This window comes from Balaenoptera borealis (assembly GCF_965194805.1).
Source record: "Balaenoptera borealis genome assembly, chromosome: 5".
Taxonomy (NCBI): domain Eukaryota; kingdom Metazoa; phylum Chordata; class Mammalia; order Artiodactyla; family Balaenopteridae; genus Balaenoptera; species Balaenoptera borealis.
The window spans coordinates 73,158,181-73,179,138 of record NC_138862.1 but is presented as its reverse complement, the minus strand read 5'-3'; the positions used below and the strand labels follow the sequence as shown (position 1 = coordinate 73,179,138).

Sequence of the window (20,958 nt, the reverse complement as noted above, 5' to 3'; positions counted from 1 at the left end):
CACAAGACATTAAGATGACAAACAGCCCTGAAGAGTACAGGAATTCCACTGCCTATAGCATTGTGTTTGGGGTGAAAATAGCAACATATTTAAGGAATGTAAAAAAGTAGTAGAAGAAAAAGATATCTAAAATTCTAGCATTTTGTATATGAGAGACTACATTGTGAATAATGCATTATTAAAGGGGCTGAGTTTTCATGCAATTTAAGCTATTTTGACGCCAGTGCTTTTAGATATTGCTGACTCAAAGGAAGATAAAATTAAAAGCAGCTCTCTATTTGGAGAGACATTGAGGCAAACACTGAGGCATTCTGTGCCACAGGCATTGAGCAGAAGGGATGGAAAGCGCTTGAATTCCAGACGACTGGATTTTAAATCACCCAGTGGTGGTGACCTCAGACTCCAGTCCTGGAGGGAGGAAGCAGAGATGTGTGTGCTCAGCCAGCCGGTCAGTACTTGGGAGGGGTGCGGGGCACCCACAGCATGGGCCTGTGCCTTCCGTGAAGGGCCAGTCTGTGTGTGGGGATGGGGGTGAGGTTTGAGCACGCAGCTCACCCCCACTCAGCAGGGACTCGCTGAGTGCCTCCTTCGTGTCAGGTTCTTCCAGGCATGGGGGATTCAGTGGTGACTAAGATGGACAAGGTGCCTGGCCTCACTGAGCTTATGATCTAGAAGGGGGAGATGAGTAAAGAAACAAGAGAATCTTGGATTGAAGCGCGACCTTATGGAGAGCAACCCCTGTGTGTCGCATGGGGGGTTGGGCAGCCTCTCTGAAATCAGAAGGGTCCAAAGGACTCAGCCCTCTAGAGAGAGGAAAGGCAAGGTCCACGGCCCTGAGGCGAGAAAGAGCTCCGTGTATGTTCAGGAGGTCAGCGTGGCTTCAGAGCAGTGAGCACAGGGCAGGGGGTACTGGATAGGAAGGGAGGCAGAGGCCAGCTCCAAAAAGGCACGGAGAGGAGGCTTTTAGTCAAGGGAGTCACGTACCTGTCTGGTGTTAGAAAGACCTTTCTGGCTGCAGTGCTGAGACTGGAGTGTGGCGAGTAGGGGCCTGAGCGGAAGCAAGAGCCTACTGCACAGTCCAGGAAGGATCACGCAAGACAAAAGAGCCCTGTTTGTTTTCCTCTCCTGAGGATTAAACAGATGAAACACCACGACCTGCCTTCTGCAGTAAATACTGTGGTTGTTGGCTAGTTAGTGAACTTATCACAGACCCACTGGCGCAGGTGACTGGTGATCAGATTAGGGGCGGCAGCAAAATGGCAGGGGAGGAGCTGCCTCAGGCAGAACCTTGTTACTGTTAAGGGCAGTATAACAAAGCACAGGCAGGTGTGCAAAGAGAGACTAGGACGGTTCCCCAGGAAAAGAGCAACAGCTCCCAGGGCTGGAATTGCCTTGCTCAGCTCCCTCCCCACCTCCCTTTCCTTCCCTTAGGCCAGGGGGGATCATTAGAGGGCAATTAACCAGAACAGGAGCACAACTAATGCACACACCCGTCTACTACTCATAATGCAAAGCTAGTCACTATGCTGAGTAGCCTTACTGACACATGGCCTTGCTGCAACAAGTTTGGTTTCACCTGGAAAGGGAGTGGTAGGGTGGTGGGAGAGACTGTGGGGGTGTGTGTGTTTTAATTTAGGTTGATTAGAGTGTGTCTCATTTTGTAGCTTCAGTCTCCGTGCTATGATGAGTTACTGATGAATTCAGCTCCAGAGCTGGACCCTGTGCGTGGTGGGGTGGAGAAAGGTGGAGAGCTGAATCAAAAGATACCTGGCCCAGGGCTCAAAAAGCTGCCTGGAGGCATGTGGGCAAATTGAGATGGATGTTCTGCTGGATGTGGGGAACACTGAGAATGGGACTCATGGAGCTGGAATCCCTGAGGGGGCGGGACCCTGGGCGCCCCAGTGGTCTCTGCACAGCCTAGTTTGAGGGTCACTGGTCTGGTCCAACCTCCTCATGCTACAAAAGGGTGATGACTCACCCAGGTTTACCCCATGAGTTGGTGGCACAGCTGGAACCAGAACCCAGGTTTCTAGATGTCCCAGCCTCCTGACTCTTTTCATCACATGAGGCTGTAGCTTGAGAGGAGGGTGGCAGGCGGGGACTGCCTGGTGCCTTGACTGAACCTGGGTCAAACAGAGCCCACTTTAACTTTCACAACCTGGAAGGAAAATGGTCCCTTCTGCCTAAACTCCTGAAGGCAGCAACACAATGCTGGGGACACATTTTGTGTTTCAGAACCCACCCGGAGGAGCCTGACCATTCTGCCTCTCGTGGCCAGTATGCTGACTGCCCGCTTCTCCAGACCCCCGTCACAGCTCCCGAGGAAAACCCTGAATTTCTCTGATAGAGTAAATGGAGCAAGGTAAGAAAATGAAGGGTGGAGGTGACCTTGAGGGTTACACTTTCTGGGCAAAGCAGAGCTCTTCACACATAATAAGGCTTGACTCTCAAAGGCGTCCCTCAATACCCGCTGTCCACCAGCAAAGGACACTCAAAGGTGTTGTCGGAAGACAGAGACCTTCCCATGTCACACAAGGCACAGAAGAATATCTTTCATCAGATATATTTTTTTAACTTTTTATTTTGAAGTAACTCTACACTTACACAAAAGTTGTAAAAATAGTACCAAAGTTTCCCGTAACCCCTTCGCCTAACTTCCCCAAGTGTTAACATCTTACAAAACCATAGTGCAATCATCCAAACCAGGAAATTACCACTGATATAATACTATTAACTAATCTGCAGACTTGATTCAAATTTCACCAGATGGCCCACGAATGGACATTTTCCTGGTCCAGGATACAAACCAGGGTTCCCAGTACATTTAGTTGTCATGTCTCCTTACTCTCTTCCTGTCAGGGGCAATTCCTCAGTCTTTGTTGTTCATGACCTTGACACCTTGGAAGAATGTCTCTCAGTGTGGGCTGTGGGATGTCCTTGTGTTTAGATTCAGGTTTGTGTGTTTGGAAGAATCCCACCCAGGTGAGGTGGTCCCCTCTTAGTGCATCACATCAGGAGGCACAGATCTCATTACTTTAATCACCTGGTTAATGGCTCTTTTAAAATCTCGCACATGAAACTGTAGTTAACTAAAATGTCACAAGACTTCACTGAACTGGGTGATTTAGAGAAAGCATTAAGTACAAAGTAGACAAGCAGCTCTTCTTCTTTGAGAGCTTCTGGAAATTGCCTTTTCCAAGGGAATTTAGTGTGCTCTGCTACCTCATTTTCTTCTTTTGCAGCTAGAGCAAAGAAAAAAATAATGCCCTTTCTTTTATATTTGAGAGGAGTGAAATCAAGTGGCAGGTTAAATTCAGAGATCCAGCAGCTAGAAAATTGATGGTTATTTTCTGTGCCAATAAATATATCTAGAAGAACACGCATTGAGGTTTTTAGCAGCATTTGCTTAAAAGCATTTCCACAGGATACAGAAGCTTGGTTGGAGGTGAGGCTTCAACTGCTGGAGGACACCATATAAGAAGAGTCGATATCCCATCAAAGAGGGAATGGAGCTTGGTTCTGTTAAAGGGCTTTTGAAAGAAGGTGATTTGCTGTAATTTTTTTCAGTGAATGACTCACAGAAATGGTAAAATCTGTCTCAAAAATGGCTTTCAGAGATTTCTGGAGATTTTTTATGGAGGAGAAAAGAATCCCAAAGGAAGTTTAAATACTTTTACAAAGATTTTATCCTCAAATTAAAGGGAGTGATACAACCATTCTGTACCCATACAAACATTCTTTTTTTCACTTTAGTACAGTATTCAATAAATCACATGAAATATTCAACGCTTTATTATTTTAAAAAATTAAAAGGAAGTGAGGCATTAGTCAAGCTTCTGGCTCATTTGAAGGGAAGGAGAGGCTATCCCAGGAGACTCTGAGTCTTCTGGAAGGATTGTAGAAATCACCTGGTTAGGCTAAGGGGTTGGGCACAGGGTGGTCAGGGGCAGAGCTGAGTCAGAGTGCATTAGCTGTCCTCCGGGAAAAGTTGTCAGCAGAGGTCAGGGAGGGAGACCCAGATGTGTGAGGTGGAAGGAATGGTGGGTGATCACTGTGCCTGGATCAGACAGGAGGTGTTTGGGTGGCCCGATCATTTTGCTTGAATCTCAGTTGGAAAGGGCCTCATGCTCCAGTCCCCACCTGTGGGCGATCCTTTGATCTCATCCTTAACAAGTGACCTTACAGCCTCTATTTGAATATCTCCAGCCATGGGGCAGTCAGTACCTCTCACAGCAGACCTCCTGTCTTTGGACAGTGCTATTATAAAGTCCTTCTTCATACTGGGCAGAAATCTTTCCTCTGTAAATGCCACCCCTTGTTTCTGGGTCTGCCTTCTGTATTCATACTGAACAAGTTAATCTCTTATCCCTGGGGATACTGTGCCACCCTAATACCCCTGACTTCTCTTATTGCATCTGCATGTGTTTTCATTGCTCATCTCCCATGGTTTTCCCACTCAGCATCCAGGTTCCCCACCTGAATGATGCCCATTTGGCCTGTGCTCTTTCTTGAGATGTGGTGCCCCAAACAGAACACCCCCCTCCCCTCCCCTGCATGGCTCAGAGCAGCAGTGACCCGGTACACAGCACCTGTCCAGATGAAACCTCCCCAGAAGTGGCCGGATGCGGTCCCTGCCCTGACAACCTGCTCTGCTTCCTGGCTCTATACGGCCCTCAGATTTTGGATTTCTGAAGGCTCTGGCTCCACACAGGACACTACTTCCCGGATTCTGGTTACACACACCAGCTGGCTCAGCCCCAGTGCTCAGCTCTGCCTGCCCAGGCATAGCGTGTAATACTCCAGGGCAGCCTGACCTGGGCAGAATGGAGAGTGGCCCTTGCCTCCCTATTCCTGTCCAGCCTAGGCTCACATAGCTTCTTTTGGCGGCCACCTCACTTGTGATTCGTAGTTGATCAGACTAATTTTTTTCCACAGGTGCTGCTGTGTGAGGCCTCATTCCTCCCCAGCTGCCCTTGTGTCATCAACATTTGTCCTTCCTAAACCCATCTTGTTAGATTCAGGCTGTCAAGCTGACTCCTGTCTCCTCTCAGCAGAAAGCTGGGTAACTGGTTATTGTTGCTGATTCGTGATGGAAGGAACAAAAGGGATAGAGACATAGACTGGAAGGAGGGAAAAGAAGCCAGCATTAATGCCTTGGCCAGCCCAGGGCGATGTCTCGAATGTGGCCCCGTAAGTTCCTGGGTGCCAGTGCTCTGGGGACCAGCTGGTTCTTCCACAGGCCTGTGGGGAAATGCCGGATTGCAACCTCTCCACCCCATCTGATTGCTCTTCTAGGTTAGGATGGAAATCAGCAAGCTCTCCTCTGAATCTGGAGGCCACCTCTTTGGGATTCACCCCTCAGCAAGTTTACTGACTATCCTGAGTTTAACTTGTACCACCTGTGAGACTGGCACAGCCCTTAGAGTAAGTGGTTTGGGTGACCAGCAGTTTGCTGCCACCACAAGACCCTCCTGGGGAGAAGTGACCCTCCAGGGCAATGCTCACTATTTTATATTATGGGATTCGGACTTAACCCCTCAGGGGCATTCTTAGCCTTGATAAGCCAATGTATCAGGACTGCATCACAATTAGAAGGGCAAAGACTTCCAGAAGGCCAGGGCTGGAGAGGTATCAGTGGACCCAGGCTTCTTGTATCTTTCTGCTCTGTCATCCTGTTGGTGGCCCTCACCTCAGAATGCCATGATGCTCCTCCACCTCCAGCCTCCGTCCAGGCAGGAAGAAGCAAAGCAACATGGAAGAAGGGAGGAGCTGCCCCCGCATCAGGAGAGCAAAACTCTCCCAGCAATCATTGCAGACTTCTGCTTGCACCTTGCACCTTGACTTTGGCAGTCAAGAGGCTTGAAAAGGAAACCGCATGGGGAAAAAGTCCTTTTTCTCTTTTCCTAAGGCAGCAGTTATAAACTCTGGTTGCAGGTTAGACTCACCTAGAGCGCAGTGGGGGAAAAAAATCCCCGTGCCCCACCCCTGGGGACTCGGATTTCATTCATTAGGGGTGAGGCCAACCATGGGAATAGTTTAAAAAGCTTCCTTGGTTCCTTAGTTCTTCTTCAGCTATTTTGGGAAGAATTTCAATCACATACAAAAGTAGAAAGTAGTAAATTGATCCCTGGTGTACCTGGGCTTCAACAGTTATCAGCTCATGACCAATCTTGTTTCATCTGTGTTCCCACCCACTTTCCTCCCCCTCCCTCTACTGGATTGTTTCAAAGCAAATCCTGGACATCATGTTGGTGTTTAGGTATCTATTGCTAAATGGTAAGATCTCTTTTTAATAACGTAAGCACATAATCATGATCGTTTTACCAAGTGATTCTAATAAACAATGAGGGAGGAGAACCTAAGAACAGCTGCTCTGGACCTACATCAACCAGGCCTTTCCCAGTACTGCCTGTACTGGAATCAGGTGTTGGTTAAACATGCAGATTTCCAGGGGCCACCCCATCCTACTGAATCAGAATGTCAATCAGGGACTTGGGAGCCTGCATTTTAACAAGCTTCCCAGGTGCTTGTTAACTAAAGTTAAAGAATTGAGGTGCTAAGGCCTTCCTAGCCCCAAGGCCCCTCTGAACTGAGAAGTAGTCCCAAGCCAGGGATCCCATGGCACCTGCAGGAGCCGCAAAGTGAGAGAAGAAATAAGAGCAGGATGAGGCAGTCCCAGCAGCAGCCAAAGGGAAAGGCTGAGAAACCAAGTGGTGTCCAGGAGGGCACTCCTGTGTCAGCTGGAGCTCCCCAGCAGTGTTCTTGGCCCTCGCCTTATCAGGGTTCTGCTTCCTGGGGATCGGGTGTGGAGGGATGGAGCCTTGTGTTCTCTGGAGAAGTAGAAATATGCCATTGATAGCTGGGTGTGAGCAGTAGCGCCTGGTATAATACACCCAGCGATAGTCAAGTTTGAGTGGATATATTTGAATATGGGGAGGTGGGTTAGAGAAAATCTGTCAACAAATCAGTTTGAAATAATTTTTTTTCTTGCTGTGACCTTTTCGTTACTTTTTAAAATACCAAATAGTGCAAAAGGATGGCAGGGGACAAGGACAGTTCTGCCAGGGACACCTTGTTCTTTTTGTACAGCAAATCCTGGGGTTATGGTAAAACAGTGATTAATTTTAGATAAAGTCATTTAACTAGTTTTGGGTGTAGTGACCATACCACTCTGCTCACTTGCGACCAATGCCCCCACCAGGGGTAGTGTCAGAGAAAGCCAAGTAGGGGCCAGGACTTACATTCTCACCCAGCAGTAATAAGGAACCCTGCCTGCTTGGGGTGGGGGTGGGGGGGGGTGGAGGAGTGTCAGAGGACACCTAGTAGAGACAGAGAGCTAGGACTTCCTCCACCTCTCCGCAGTAATGAGACCACACACCCCCATACAGTGGAGAGCAGTAGTGAGGCACTCCGACCCCTCACAGCCAGGGAGGTATTGGTGGAGACCCAGTGGGAAGCCGGAACTCCTATCCGTACCCAGGAGTAACTCCTTGCAATTTACTTTATGAAGCTAGTATTAGCTGATTCCAAAACCAGACAAAGACCGTACAAAACAGAGGACTGCAGACAAATACCCCTCATGAATATAGGTGCCAAAATTCTTAAAATATTAGCCAATAGATTTCAGCAGTATATGAAAAGAATTGAAAGCCATGAAAAAGTGAATTTGTTCCAGGGATGCAAAGATGGCTCGTTGCTAAAAATCAGTTAATGTAATCCACCAAACTGAAAGCCAAAGAAGAAAAATCACATGAATCTATTGTTGCAGAAAGAGCAAAATTTGACACTCATTTGTGTTAAACACTCTCAGAAAAATAGGCACAGATGGAAACTTCCTAAACTTGATAAGGAGCATCTACGAAAACCATGCAGCTAACATTACATTTCCTGGTGAAAGACTGAATGCTTTCTCCCTAAGATGGGAGCAAGGCAAGAATGTCCACTCTCACCACTGACTCGCCATAGCGCAATAAGGAAGTGCAATAAAGCAAGAAAAGGAAATAAAAGTCATACAGGTTGTAAGAGAAGAAATAAAACTGTCCCTATTTGCAGATTACATGATTGACTACATAGAAAATCCCAAGGAATCCACAGAGCACTCCTAGAACTAATAAGTGAGTTCAGCAGGACACAGGATACAAGATAACACGTGCAAGTCAGTGTATTTCTATATCCTAGCAATGAACTTGTGGATTTCAAAATCTAAAATAATACCATTTACAATTGCTCAAAAGAATGAGTTACTTAGGTATAAATACAACAAATTATACAGGGTTTGTACATTGAAAACGATACAATGCTGATGAAAGAAATCAAAGATCTAAATAAATGGAGACCCACACTATGTTCAGGGATTGAAAGACTCAAACAAGTAAAGATGTTGACTTTCCCTAAATTGATATACAAGTTTAGCACAATTTCTATCAAAATCCCAGTCAGATTTTTATAGAAAAAGACAAGATTGTTCTAAAATTTATATGAAAAGGCAAAGGAAATAGAATAGCAAAAACAATTTTGAAAAAGAAAAATAAGGTGGGAGCGCATAGCTCAATGAAACAGAGAATCCAGAAATAAAACCACATGGATATGCCCAACCAGTATTTGACAAAGGTGCAGAAGCAATTCAATGGAGGAAAGATAACATTTTTCAAAAAATGGTGCTGGAGCATGGATATTCATAGGCAAAAACAAAAACAACCAACTTTGACTTATCTCACATTTTATACAAAAGTTAACTCACAATGGATCATGGACTTAAATTATAAAACACAAGACTAGGGACTTCCCTGGTGGTCCAGTGGTTAAGACTCTGACCTTCCAATGCAAGGGACACGGGTTCGATCCCTGGTTGGAGAACTAAGGTCCCACATGCCTCGCGGTATGGCCAAAAAATGAAAAAACAGAAAAAAAAAAAAAACCAAGACTATAAATCTTTTAGAAAAAAAACAGGAGAAAATCTTTAGGTTGGGGCATAGGCAAAGAGTTCTGAGACTTGACACCAAAATATGATTGATCCATAAAAGGAAAAATTGAATAATCAGATTTCATTAAAATGAAACACTGTTTCTCTACGTAAAGATCCTGTTAAGAGGATGAAAAGACAAGTTATACACTAGGAGAAAATATTTGCATACCACATATGCAACAAAGGACTAGCATCTAGAACATATAAAGAACTCTCAAAACTCAATAGTGAAAGAACAAACACTCCAATTACAATAGAATATGCACAAAGGACATAAAGAGACATTTTAATCGAAGGGGATATAGTGATGGCAAATAAGCACATGAAAAGATTTTCAACATCATTAGCCATTAAAGAAATGGAAATTAAGACCACAGTGAATATCTTTACACAGTTACCAACATGGTTAAAATAAAAAATAGTGATACCACCAAATGCTGGCAAGGATATGGGGAAACTGGATCACTCATACATCACTGCTGGGAATGTAGAATGCTACAGCCACTCTGGAAAACAGTTTAAAAGTTTCTTAAAAAACTAAACATGCAACTACCATATGACCCAGCAATTGCTCTTCTGGGCATTTACCCAAGAGAAAAACAGGTTCACACAAAACCTGTACAGGAATGTTCCTGGAAGCTTTATTTGTAATAGCCCTAAATTGGAAGCAACCCAGATGACCTTCAATAGTCGAATGGTTAAACGAACTGTGGTACAGGATACCATAGAATACAATTTAGCAATAAAAAGGAACAAATTATTGATACATGCGACAATAGACAATCGGATGAATCTCTAGGGAATTACGTTGCGTGAAAAAAGCCAGTCCCAAAAGGTTAATATTCTATGACTCCATTCTTGAAATGACAGAACTATAGAGGTGGAGAACAGATTAGTGGTTAAAGAGGATGTGGGAGTGGGTGTGGCTATACAAGGATAACACAAAGGATCCTTGTGGTGATGGAACTGTTCTGTATTTTCACTGCATATGTCAATATCCTGGTTGTGATATTGTACTAGAGTTTTGCAAGATGTTATCATTAGGGGAAATTGGGTAAAAGGTACAGGGCATCCCTCTGTATTACTTCTTAACTTCATGTGAATCTAGAATTATTTCAAAATAAAAAACTATCAGGAAGCCATGTAAAACCTAAGGGTTAAGACGTTGCATTTGCAGAAGGCTTTGTTAACAGAGGTCTATCACTGAAAGGCTCTTCCTACACAGTGGCAAAAATGTCCACTGCAACTGCTGGCCCACTTTGTCCCAGACAAGTAACCTGGAGGAAACAGGCCCTCCTCCTCAGTGGTGGTACCAGCAGGTTGTCCTCAGGGGTTTGGGGTGGGAGTAGTGAGTAGGGTGGGTACTGGTGCCTGAGGGCCTGTTGAGTTGCTTCCACCCCGGAACAAGGTCTGGTGTGACCACAGCCTCTGCTCATGGCTTTCTTTCCTCTTGCAGAGGCTCGCTGCTGTTTCACTCTGCCTCCTTTGTCCCTGTTGACCGTCGGACTTACGCTGCTTCGGTGAACCCGGTGAGTGGCAGCCTGGTTACCTGGGAGCCAGCCAGGTGGTCAGAGCCCTCCTCCCTGGGCTCCCAGGCCCTGCCCCACCCTCAGAGTAAGGGCTTCAGTGCTTCCAGGGCACTCAGGGCCACTCTCTCACTCGCTGAACAACCCCTGCCCCGTCAAATGAAGTTAGGGGTTAAGAGTTTAGACTCCGAAATCTCTCAGTCCTTCTTTCAGTTCCAGCTCTATCGCTAATTATGTTGGCCATTTAAAAATGTCTCTTTCCTCACTTGTAACGTGATATAATAATCATACTTATTATATGGAGTTATTGTGAGAATTAAAATAATGCATGCACAGTGCCTTGCCCATGGTAGGTACTCAGTACTTGACGATGAAGAGGACAGTGGTGATGGTGATGATGGTGATTGTAGATGAGGAAACTGAGGTCCAGAAAGAGGAGGTAACTTCCCCAAGCAATATTGCTAGTTGGTGGTAGAGTCTGGGTTAGAACCTGGTCTCTTGATTCTGAGTCCAAGCATTTCTACTATACCAGGATGCTTCTCCAAACAGCAAGAGACAAGTGGGGAGGGCCAGGCCTGGCCCACTCAGGAAGTCCTAATTTTTACTGCCCAGAGGAGGCCTGGTCATTCAGCCCTCAGGATCCTGGGTTCCTAATGTGGGGGTCTGACCTTTCAAAACAGGTTGGCAGCAAAGCTGTCTTGGTTACAGGCTTTGACTCTGGATTTGGGTTCTCCTTGGCCAAGCATCTGCATTCAGAAGGCTTCCTTGTATTTGCTGGCTACTTGATGAAGGTAAGAGATGGGTCATCTTCATAATCATTGTCCCTTTATACATAGTTATTGTTTGGTAGGGTTTTAAAATTGCAATCAAATATAAACACATAAAATAAAATTTGCCATCTTAACCACTTTTAAGTGTACAGTTCAGTGGTATTAAATATATTCATATTGTTGTACAACCATCACCTCTATCCATCCCCATAACACTTTTCATCTTGCAAAACTGAAAGTCTATACCTAATATAAACAATAACTGCCCATTCTCCCCTCCCCTCCAGTCCCTGGCAACCACCATTACAATTTCTGTCTTTATGAATTTGACTACTCTAAGTACCTAATATAAGTGGACTCATGCAGTGTTTGTCTTTCTGTGACTGGCTTACTTCATCCAGCATAACGTCCTCAAGGTTCATCCACGCTGTAGCATATTACAGAATTTCCTTCCTTTTCAAGGCTGAGTAATATTCCACTGTGTGTATATGCCGCATATTGCTTATCCATTCATCTGTCAATGGACATTTGGGTTTCTTCTACATTTTGGCTATTGTGAATAATGCTGTTATGAACATGGGTGTACAAATATCTCTTCAAGATCCTGCTTTCGATTCTTTGGGGTATATACCCACAAGTAGAATTACTGGATCATATGATGATTTTATCTTAAATTGTCTGAGGAACTGCCACACTGTTTTCTACAGTGTTTGTACCATTTTACATTCCTACCAGCAGTGCACAAGGGTTCCAATTTCTCTATATCCTTGCCAATACTTGTTGTTTTCTGGGTTTTTTTCTGATAATAGTCATCATAATGGGTGTGAGGTGATATCTCATTGTAGTTTTGATTTGTGTTTCCCTCATAATTTTTGATGTTGAGAATCTTTTCATGTGCTTACGGGCCATTCATATATTTTCCTTGGAGAAATGTCTATTGAAGTCCTTTGCCCATTTTTTAATGGTATGTTTTTGTTGTTTGTTGAGTTTTAGGAGTTCTCTATATATTCTGAATATTAAATCCTTATCAGATATGTGATTTGCAAATACTTTCTCCCACTCTGTGGGTTGCCTTTTTACTCTGGGGATAGTGTCTATGATATACAAAATTAAAAAATTTTTATGAAGTCTAATTTGCCTATTTTTAATTTTGTTACTTGTGCCTTTGGTGTCATATCCAAGAAATCATTGCCAAATCCAGTGTCATGAAGCTTTTGCCCTATGTTTCTTCTAAGAGTTTTATTGTTTTGGTCTTACATATAGGTTCTTGATCCATTTTGAGTTAATTTTTGTGTGTGGTATTAGGTAAGGGTCCATCTTCATTCTTTTACATGTGGATATCCAGTTTTCCCAGCACCACTTGTTGAAAAGACTGTCCTTTCCCCAGTGAGTGGTCAAGGTACACTTGTCAAAAATCATTTGACCATATATATGAGGGTTTATTTCTGGGCTCTCAATTCTATTCCATTGGTTTGTCTTTATGCCAGTACTAGACTATTTTGATTACTGTAGCTTTGTAGTAAGTTTTGAAATCAATAAGTCTGAGTCCTCCAGTTTTGTTCTTCTTTCTCAAGTTTGTTTTGGCTATTTGGAGTCCCTTGAGATTCCATATGAATTTTAGGATAGGTTTCTCTTTCTCTAAAAAAACATCATTAAGATTTTGACAGGTATTGGATTAAATCCGTGGATTGCTTTGGGTAGTATTGACATTTTAACAGTATTAAGTCATCCGATCCATGAACATAGGATGTGTTTCCATTTATTTCTTTCATCTTTAATTTCTTTCAGAAATGTTTTGTGGTTTTCATTGTGCAAGTCTTTCGCCTTCTTGGTTAAGCTAATTCCTAAGTATTTTATTCTTTTTTGATGCTATTGTCAATGGAATTGTTTTTGTCATTCCCTTTTCAGATTGTTCATTGTTTGCGGGTAGAAATGTGCCTGATTTTTGTGTGTTGACTTTTATCCTGCTACTCTGCTGAATTCACTTGCTATTTCTAACAGGGTTTTACTTTTGTGGAATCTTTAGGGTTTTCTACGTGTAAGATCATATCATCTGCAAGCAGATACTTTTACTTCTTCCTTTCCAGTTTGGATATCTTTCATTTCTTTTTCTTGCCTAATTGCTCTGCCTACAACTTCCAGTAATATGTTGAATAGAAGTGGTTAGATTGGCCAAAATCAACCGCAATTTACTATCCATACAGTCTCCTGGAAGTTGCAAGCCTTCAACAGATTCTAGAATTCCAAAATAGTTATATTAGACAGATTCTGCCAGTGCACTTATTGTCTAGGTGGGGAGACAGATTCCTGGTGGTTCCTAGTCTGCCATCTTCCCAGAATCTTACTTCAAGCTGAGTATTTAATATCAGTACTGCCCAGAACCTGGGCCAGTGTTTGTAGTTGTTTTTTAATTGCCTTCCCAACAACTGGCTCATCTGTTGCTTACAACAGCTGATATCTTTTCCATTCACTTCCGTGTCTCTTGTTTTTCATAGCTTCATTCATTCATTCATTCATTCATTCATTTGCCAAATGCTAATGATGTGCCTGACACTTTGCTAGGTGCTGAAGAAGAGTAAGACCTGATCCCTGTCCCCAAGGAGCATTGTCCAGTGGTGATGGGACAGCCATGCACAGACACAGCTGGAAGAATTAGAGTGGAGAGTGTTCTCAGGGTTGTGCAAAGAATGTTTAATGAGAATGCACAGAAGGAAGGGATTGACTCTGGCATGACAAAAGGGGTGACATTTGTTCTGGGCCGTGGAGAATGAATAATGCTGTCATAGATGGAGACTGGGAGGAATGACCTGTCAGACAGAAGAAGTAACCTAACCATAGGCTTGGAAGTATGAGGCTCCACTGGGATTCATAAAGTGGAATTTAGGGTGCATGAAAGGAAGCATTGGGACATGAAGCTGCAAAAGTAATTAGGAGACAGTTCCCCTAATTTAGCAAGTTCTGCAACCTTTACCACAATCCATTTTTAGGACATTTCCAACTTTCAAAAATTTCCCTCTTGTTCATTTGCACACCTACCCACACCTACCTCTAGTTCTAGGTAGCCACTGATTTCTGCCTCTTTAAATTTGCCTTTCTGGACTATTCAAATAAATGGAATTATACAATGAGTAGTCTTATGTGCCAGGTTTATTTTACTTAGCATAATGTGTTTGAGATTCATCCATATTGTATAATGTATCAGTAGTTCATTCCTTTTTACTACTGGTTGGTATTTTATTGTATGGATATGCTACGTTAAAAAATTCACTAGTTGATAGATATTTGGATAAAAATGTTTGGATTTTTGGTCATTGTGACTAATGCCGCTGTGAACATTCACATACATGTCTCTGTGTAGACATGTGTTTTTACCTGGTTCCTTTTAATGGAATTTAGACACCAACATCTGGGCATTAGATGTTCTCATTGCTAATGGGGCATTGCTGCTCCTTGATCTCCTCAGCGGACGAAGCTAGAAGACGTATATATAATCATACCCACATATATACATATACCCACACTATATCTATTTATATCTATCTCCTGTATACATTTCCTATAAATATCACACACACAGAGTTCATGAGGTTATACTGACCTATTCCAATTCAACACAACAGCATTCTTCCTGCTTCCCTCATTCCATATTTGTTTCTTCTTTTCCTGCAGTTAGCATGCTGATTCCCAACTATATTGATATATTTACTAATTTAGTTAATCCTACAATATATACACAAATGCTTCAGAATTGCTACATTCATACCATTACAAACAGCAAAGCTACTAAGTTTTTGTGTCAGGCCAGATCCTGCAAGAAGCAGGTGCTGCAATAGGATTCGATGTACAAGAGCTTGATTTAGGGAATGCCTGTAATGGCTAAAGGGCAGAGGGCAGGAAAAGTCAGGGCAATCCTTTAGACTGCAATGCAGGTCTGTGAAAAGAGGAATAGGTAGGCACAGGTCAGACTGCAGTTCAGTCTGAGAGTCTCGGCTGGGACGATGGGGACGTCCCCAGCAAAGGTTATTTGTTAGAGGAGACCTGCCTTAGGCAGGAATGGCCCTGTAGTTTTGTCATGCTTGGCCATTGGCTGAGAGTAACTCAGGCACATATGGCCATGGCCATGGCATTCATGCCGCAGTGGATCTGAAGTTGCGGCAGCTGGAGACCTTCTGTCAGCTGCTCCCACAGCAGGTTGTCCTGAAAGGAAGTCTACTGTGGCCACCACAGTAGAGCTTAAGATTTCTTTAAAGTGTTTTTTACCTATTGACCAAAGGTATACAAAGCACTGTGTTTAAAGTTACTTGGATTAATTATTATTATTATTAATTTGAAAAAGTTTGATTCATTTGTTTGTATTTTGTTCCCCCTATTCTTCTTGATTTATTTAATTTTAGAAGATATAAAACATTAACAAGCATCTAAAGTCAAAATTATATAAAAAGGTAAACTCAAAGTAGTGTTACTCTCCCACCTCCTATTTTTTTCTACTCCACTCCATTCTTTCATTTCCCCCTTCTTACACAAATGTTTGCATACTGTGTATACTCTTTTGTACTTAAGAAACTTACCAATATATCTTGGAAACCACTCCATGTGAATTCACAGAGATCTTCCTCACTTTTTTTAAACAGCATCATAGTACTCCATTGTGTGGGTGGACCATAGTTCACTGCACTGGTTTCCTATATACGCATGAGCATTTAGGTTGTTTTCCAATATTTTGCAATTACAAATAATGCCACAATGAATAACCTTGTGAGTATGTATTTTTCACATATTTTTTGGAAGTTCATCTTTAGGGTAAATTCCTAGGAATGAGATTACTCTTAGGTCAAAGGGTTAAGGAAATAAGTCATCATTTTAAAAGATATCCCCCAGTTTCCTATCATAGGGGTTGTGTAATTTTATATTCCCACCAGTAATGTATGAGAATACCTGTTTCTTCATACTTTCACCAGCAGAGTGTGCTTCAAACTTTTGATTTTTGCCAATCTGTTAGGTGAGAAATGTATCTCAGTATAGTTTTACTTTGTATTTCTCTTACTGTGAGTGCTTCTTTTACTGTTCTTTAAAGCCATGATCCAGAAGTTGCACATTTGGCACCCGTGCTGTCACTCTATTGGCCAGAGCTTAGTCACTTGGCCTTCCTGAGTGCTAGGGATGCTAAGAAATGTAATTGGTATTCTGAAACAATATGTACCCTGCTTTAAGTCAGGGGTTTTACTGCTATAGAAGAAGGGAAGAATGGGTATTCAGGGCAACTTGCTGTCTCTGCTCAGTGGATGAGGCATTTTTCTTTATTTTGAAGGCAGTAGGAACCCTGGGAAGGAATTTTGTTTTTTTTACTAGGTTTAATATCTATAAAACAATATCTGTTCAATGTAAAAAATTCAATAATATAAACAAGTACAAATAGTAAAGTAATTTACATTGTCATGGTCTGAACATATTTCTAGATCAGAGAAGAGTTTATTTGTCCTTTTAATTTTTACTTCTTTTGCATTATGAAAGTAGTACATATTCCTAATAGATTCAAACAATACAGAAGTATGTGGTGTAAAAAAAGTGACGTCTTTTCATTTCAGTCTCTTGCCCCAAAGTAACTGCAATTCATCTGTGCACTGTATTTCTTACTTTTGTTATTATAAACAAAGCCACAGTGAATAGTCTTGCACCTATCTTTCATTAGTAATTCTTAGGAAGAATTTCTAGATGTGAAAGTGCTAGGTGGAAAGGTGTGCAGATTTTAGAATTTATTCAAATCTGCCAAAGTGCTCCCCTCAAAAGCTATACCAGTGCCTACTCCCTCTAATGGTGAAGGGATTTGGGGGGAAATGGGTGTGGCCATGCTTAAGGTTGGGTTCTCTGTATAATGTGGACCTGCCTTAACAGGTCCTGGCAGGAGTCGTGACGCCTCAAAACATTTTGTGCCTTTAAAATTCCTCATTCATATATTCAGCACCTGTGCCATTGTGCTGGCCTGTCCAGGGACAAGGTGGGAGCACACCTAGACTTAATGCTGCAGAGAAGCTTTCCAGAGGGAGTCAGGGCCTTGGGTGCTAGTCTTAGATCAGCCACTAACCTGGGAACTGGGCAAGCACTTCCCCTCCCCGAGCCCCAGTCTGCTCTTACTTATAATGAGAGGGTCCGACTGGGTGATCTTAGGTCCTTCCACTCCTGCAGTGGTGATTTTATGAGTTCGTGACATGTACTTTGAGGAGAATACCAGGCAAGGTCACTGCCAGGTTATGTCTGGTGGTGTCTACCTCTTGACTATTACAGTGTCATGGTCTGTCTGTTCTGGTTAAGAGCTAGAGGGGGCAGAAGTCACTAGAGGTCTGAATTAGTTATGCAAACCAGAAAATGGTCAGAGCCATTAGGGACTATGGATAAAGTGCTGCAGGAGTTGAAAATGGGAGATTAGTCTTCCAAGCTGGTTCTGAGATGTTAAGCCACATGATAGAGTCTGGCTACATCTGCCAAACACTCTGTCTGCTCTTATTTAGTTACCCCTCCTCTTGTGCTTCAGATCTCAGTGCCTCAGGCCAACTCAAGGACTTGGCTCCACCAGATAGGTGTCTCCACCCTCCCACGTCATTAACCCCTCACTCTCTACCAGATCATTTTGGCACATGTACATGCGTGTGCACACACACACACCATGACACAACTCCACTTCCTGTGTGTGCTACCACCCCATTTCTCTGCTTCCCTTTATAGAAAAGCACCCCGAGAGGGTTTCTTGTACTAGATATTTTCATTTACTTTCCATTTTTTTCCCCAACCTAGTTAGATGGGGCTTTTGCTCCTACCACTCTGTTTATTTGTTTATTCACCAAAAGATGTTTATTGAGCACCTGCTATGATCCAACAACATTCTCTGTTGGAGCTACAGCATGTACCAATTCAGTGACAGGTTCTTGCCCTGTGGAGTTTACGTGGGGGGAGGAGATAGACAAGGAATACGGTAAATAAGTAAATTGCTTCTCTGTGGGATGATAAAACTATGGAGGAAAATAAAGCAGGAAAAGAAGATGGAGGGTGAATGTGGTGGAAGGGGTGCCCAGTTTTAAAGAGGGAAGAAGGACTTCACTGAGAAGTGAGGGAGCGAGTCATGCAGATGCGTGTGGGAAAAGGGGACGGCCAAGCCAAAACCCCCAAGGAGGGCGTGTGCCTGGGGGGCTAGAGAAACAGCAGGAGGCCTCTGTGGCTGAAGCCCAGTAAGTGAGAGGGGCGTAGTGTGAATGAGCATGGGGGGTGGTAGTGGGAAGATTTGTGTTGGAGGAGGAACAGATTGCCTCTCTGGGAGCGCAGGCAAGGCTTGGTGGGCCAAGATGGCATTTCATCACCATCTGGAAGGACGAACAGGAATTCCCCGTGATGGGCGGAGGTGGCATATCCAGACACCACTGGTACTTTGAGGTAGCTGAAGCCTAGTGCCCTTTGTGGAGGAAGAGGAAGCTGAGGAAGGAAGGCAGGACCAGACCAGGAGGGGCTCTGAATGCCTCTGATATGGCTTTTATCAAGGATGCCAGCAGCCCCTATTTTGTCAGATCCATTGGCTACTTCTCAGACCATTATCATACGCAACCTGTCAGCAGCTTTGACCAAACAAACCACTCCCGCTTGTCACACTTTGTTTCTTGACTTTGTGGACACCTGCACTCTTGGTTTTTCTCCGTCTCCTTTGCTGGCTCCTCCTTTGGCTCATCCTGTAATATTACAACACCCCAGACTTGTTCCTCTTGTCACCATGTTTCTAATACGTGTGATAGACGCTCACATATAATATGTGCTGAGTGTCCTCGCATTCTGCCTTGAGGTGCTAGACCGCCTAACAATAAATGCTGAGAGACTGTGAAACCTTTCTGCCGGGATTAGCCCATGACCTGCCTCGATGTTGTAATAAATTGAGGTAGAAGAGGTTGAAAGGTTGGAAAGGGTAGTTAGGGTGCTGTGCTATTTTCCTTCTGGTCTCAACTAAAATGAGGTGGGCTTCAAGAGAACTTACTTGGAGAACTTACATTTTGTGCCTTGGAGTTTGGAGGTCACAAAATGGTGTGTTAGTGTTTACCAAAAGAAGTCTAAAAGCCCCCAAATGAGGGTGGAGTGGCTCATCTGGAAGCAGAGCAAAGAGAGCCCCTAGAGAGAGGGCTGTCCTTCTACCCAGGCAGGACACTGCCGCCAGGAGAAGGTAGGAGGGTGGGGTTTCTCTCCTGGGGCCTGAATGCTGAGCCTGAAGCTGTGGGCCGTGAGATTAACCCCCAGTTTCCTCTGTGAGAAGGCTCTTAGCTGCCAAGCTGCCAGACTTACGTTCCTGCCGCTACCCTGGCCTAGAGTGAGGGGCTTCCCCCGGGCACTGCGGGGGCATTGGCTTGATGCTGGCTAGAGGCACAGGAGAGGTCTGGCGTGGGGCCCGAGGAGCTGCTGCCAGATGGCAGCAGGGTTAACAAAGTCCAGAGGAGGAAACGTCATTCAGCTCTTGATAGCAGCTGGAATCCACGCTATCGGGAGTAGACATCTGCATCCCTCGGAGACTCTCAGGCCACGTGGTCTCTACCCCAAGGGGCATTGGAGGAACCACGATATGAAGACTGAATTAAAACAAGATATGTGTTTTCCTAATGTCCACGTGCTGTCTGTGGGAAAGAGGGGTGTCTGTGGGCACCAGCCCCTCCAGCCTCTGGACGTGAAGATGGCGTCCAGGGAGCTCTTCTCTGGTGGAGCCCTCCGTGGGGACGGCAGCAGGAGCTCCAGGCTTGCCTGCTCCCCCATAGCTGGAACACCGTGTCGTTTGGGAAGACTGGCATACCAGGGGGGTTCAGCGTGGACTGAGCCTCACACCTGGCTGCTCTGTGCAGAGGTGAGTCTGGATGTGGCTGGCATTCCTGGTGCCACGCCGTGCTGCTTCTTCCAGGGCCACTGGGCAGGCTCCCTGGGGAACCTGGGGTTAGGGTCCTCCTGGTTCAAACCACTGACACTCAGCCCAACCTGTAGAGAACTTTCCACCGCGGATGCATGCTGACCGTCCTCGTGCTTCCTGCTCTGGCCTTACTGGGGATGTTTGTTTCAGTACCAGATGTAGCCCAGGCAAGCCCTCGGCTGAGAGTGGGCATTTCTCCATCACTTCATCCTCTGGCAGCTACTCCTTTCCTCTCATAAGATACATCACTGTTCTGTAGACCACTGAGAAAAGTCACTACCAATTAAATTATGACTGACAGTGTTTAATTTTCACATTGATCCTAGCTCATCCCTATGGTGAAAAAAATATGTGTCATAGAATACAAGAAATATGGTAATACAACCTGCTTAGGACGTGAGGACTAATGAGATAATGCATGTCAAATGCTTAGCACAGTGTGAAGCGGGTAAACAATAAGTGATGTCTAGTTTATTCAAATCCTCCAGCAGCTCACCCCTGCCCCCAAGCAGACCCCTGCCCACCTCTCCAGCCTCATGTCCCACCACTTCCTCTGCCTCTGCTCTGCCTGCAGTGGCTTACGGCAGGACCGTAGTGCCCCTCCTCCTGAAGTGTCCCATCCCCAGGCCCCCTCTGGTTAATGTCCTCAGCTGGCACTGCCTTTGGAGGCTCTTCCCTGCCCACCCCACCGTCTGTGCAGCCTCCCACCTCCCACAAACTTTCATACAGCAAAGTCACCCTGTATTGTTTACTTACCCATCTGCCTCCTTCCCT

General features: G+C 44.3%; 2 protein-coding genes across 3 annotated transcripts in view; one reads left to right on the top strand and one right to left on the bottom strand.

The window, feature by feature from the left end:
- The window catches only part of APOD (apolipoprotein D), a 71,070-nt gene extending 69,861 nt beyond the window's left edge, over positions 1-1,209 (bottom strand). For both annotated transcript variants that reach the window (XM_082393383.1, XM_082393382.1), the window contains exon 1: positions 985-1,209. The gene's annotated coding sequence lies outside the window, so the exon portion shown is untranslated. The remainder of the gene's footprint in view (positions 1-984) is intronic.
- BDH1 (3-hydroxybutyrate dehydrogenase 1) overlaps positions 1-20,958 on the top strand; it is a 33,239-nt gene that overhangs the window by 4,090 nt on the left and 8,191 nt on the right. Inside the window, 4 exon segments of the mRNA XM_082393603.1 lie at positions 2,236-2,362; positions 10,422-10,494; positions 11,172-11,282; positions 13,824-13,844. Coding sequence (XP_082249729.1) covers positions 2,280-2,362; positions 10,422-10,494; positions 11,172-11,282; positions 13,824-13,844 — 288 coding nt within the window. The 5' untranslated portion in view covers positions 2,236-2,279.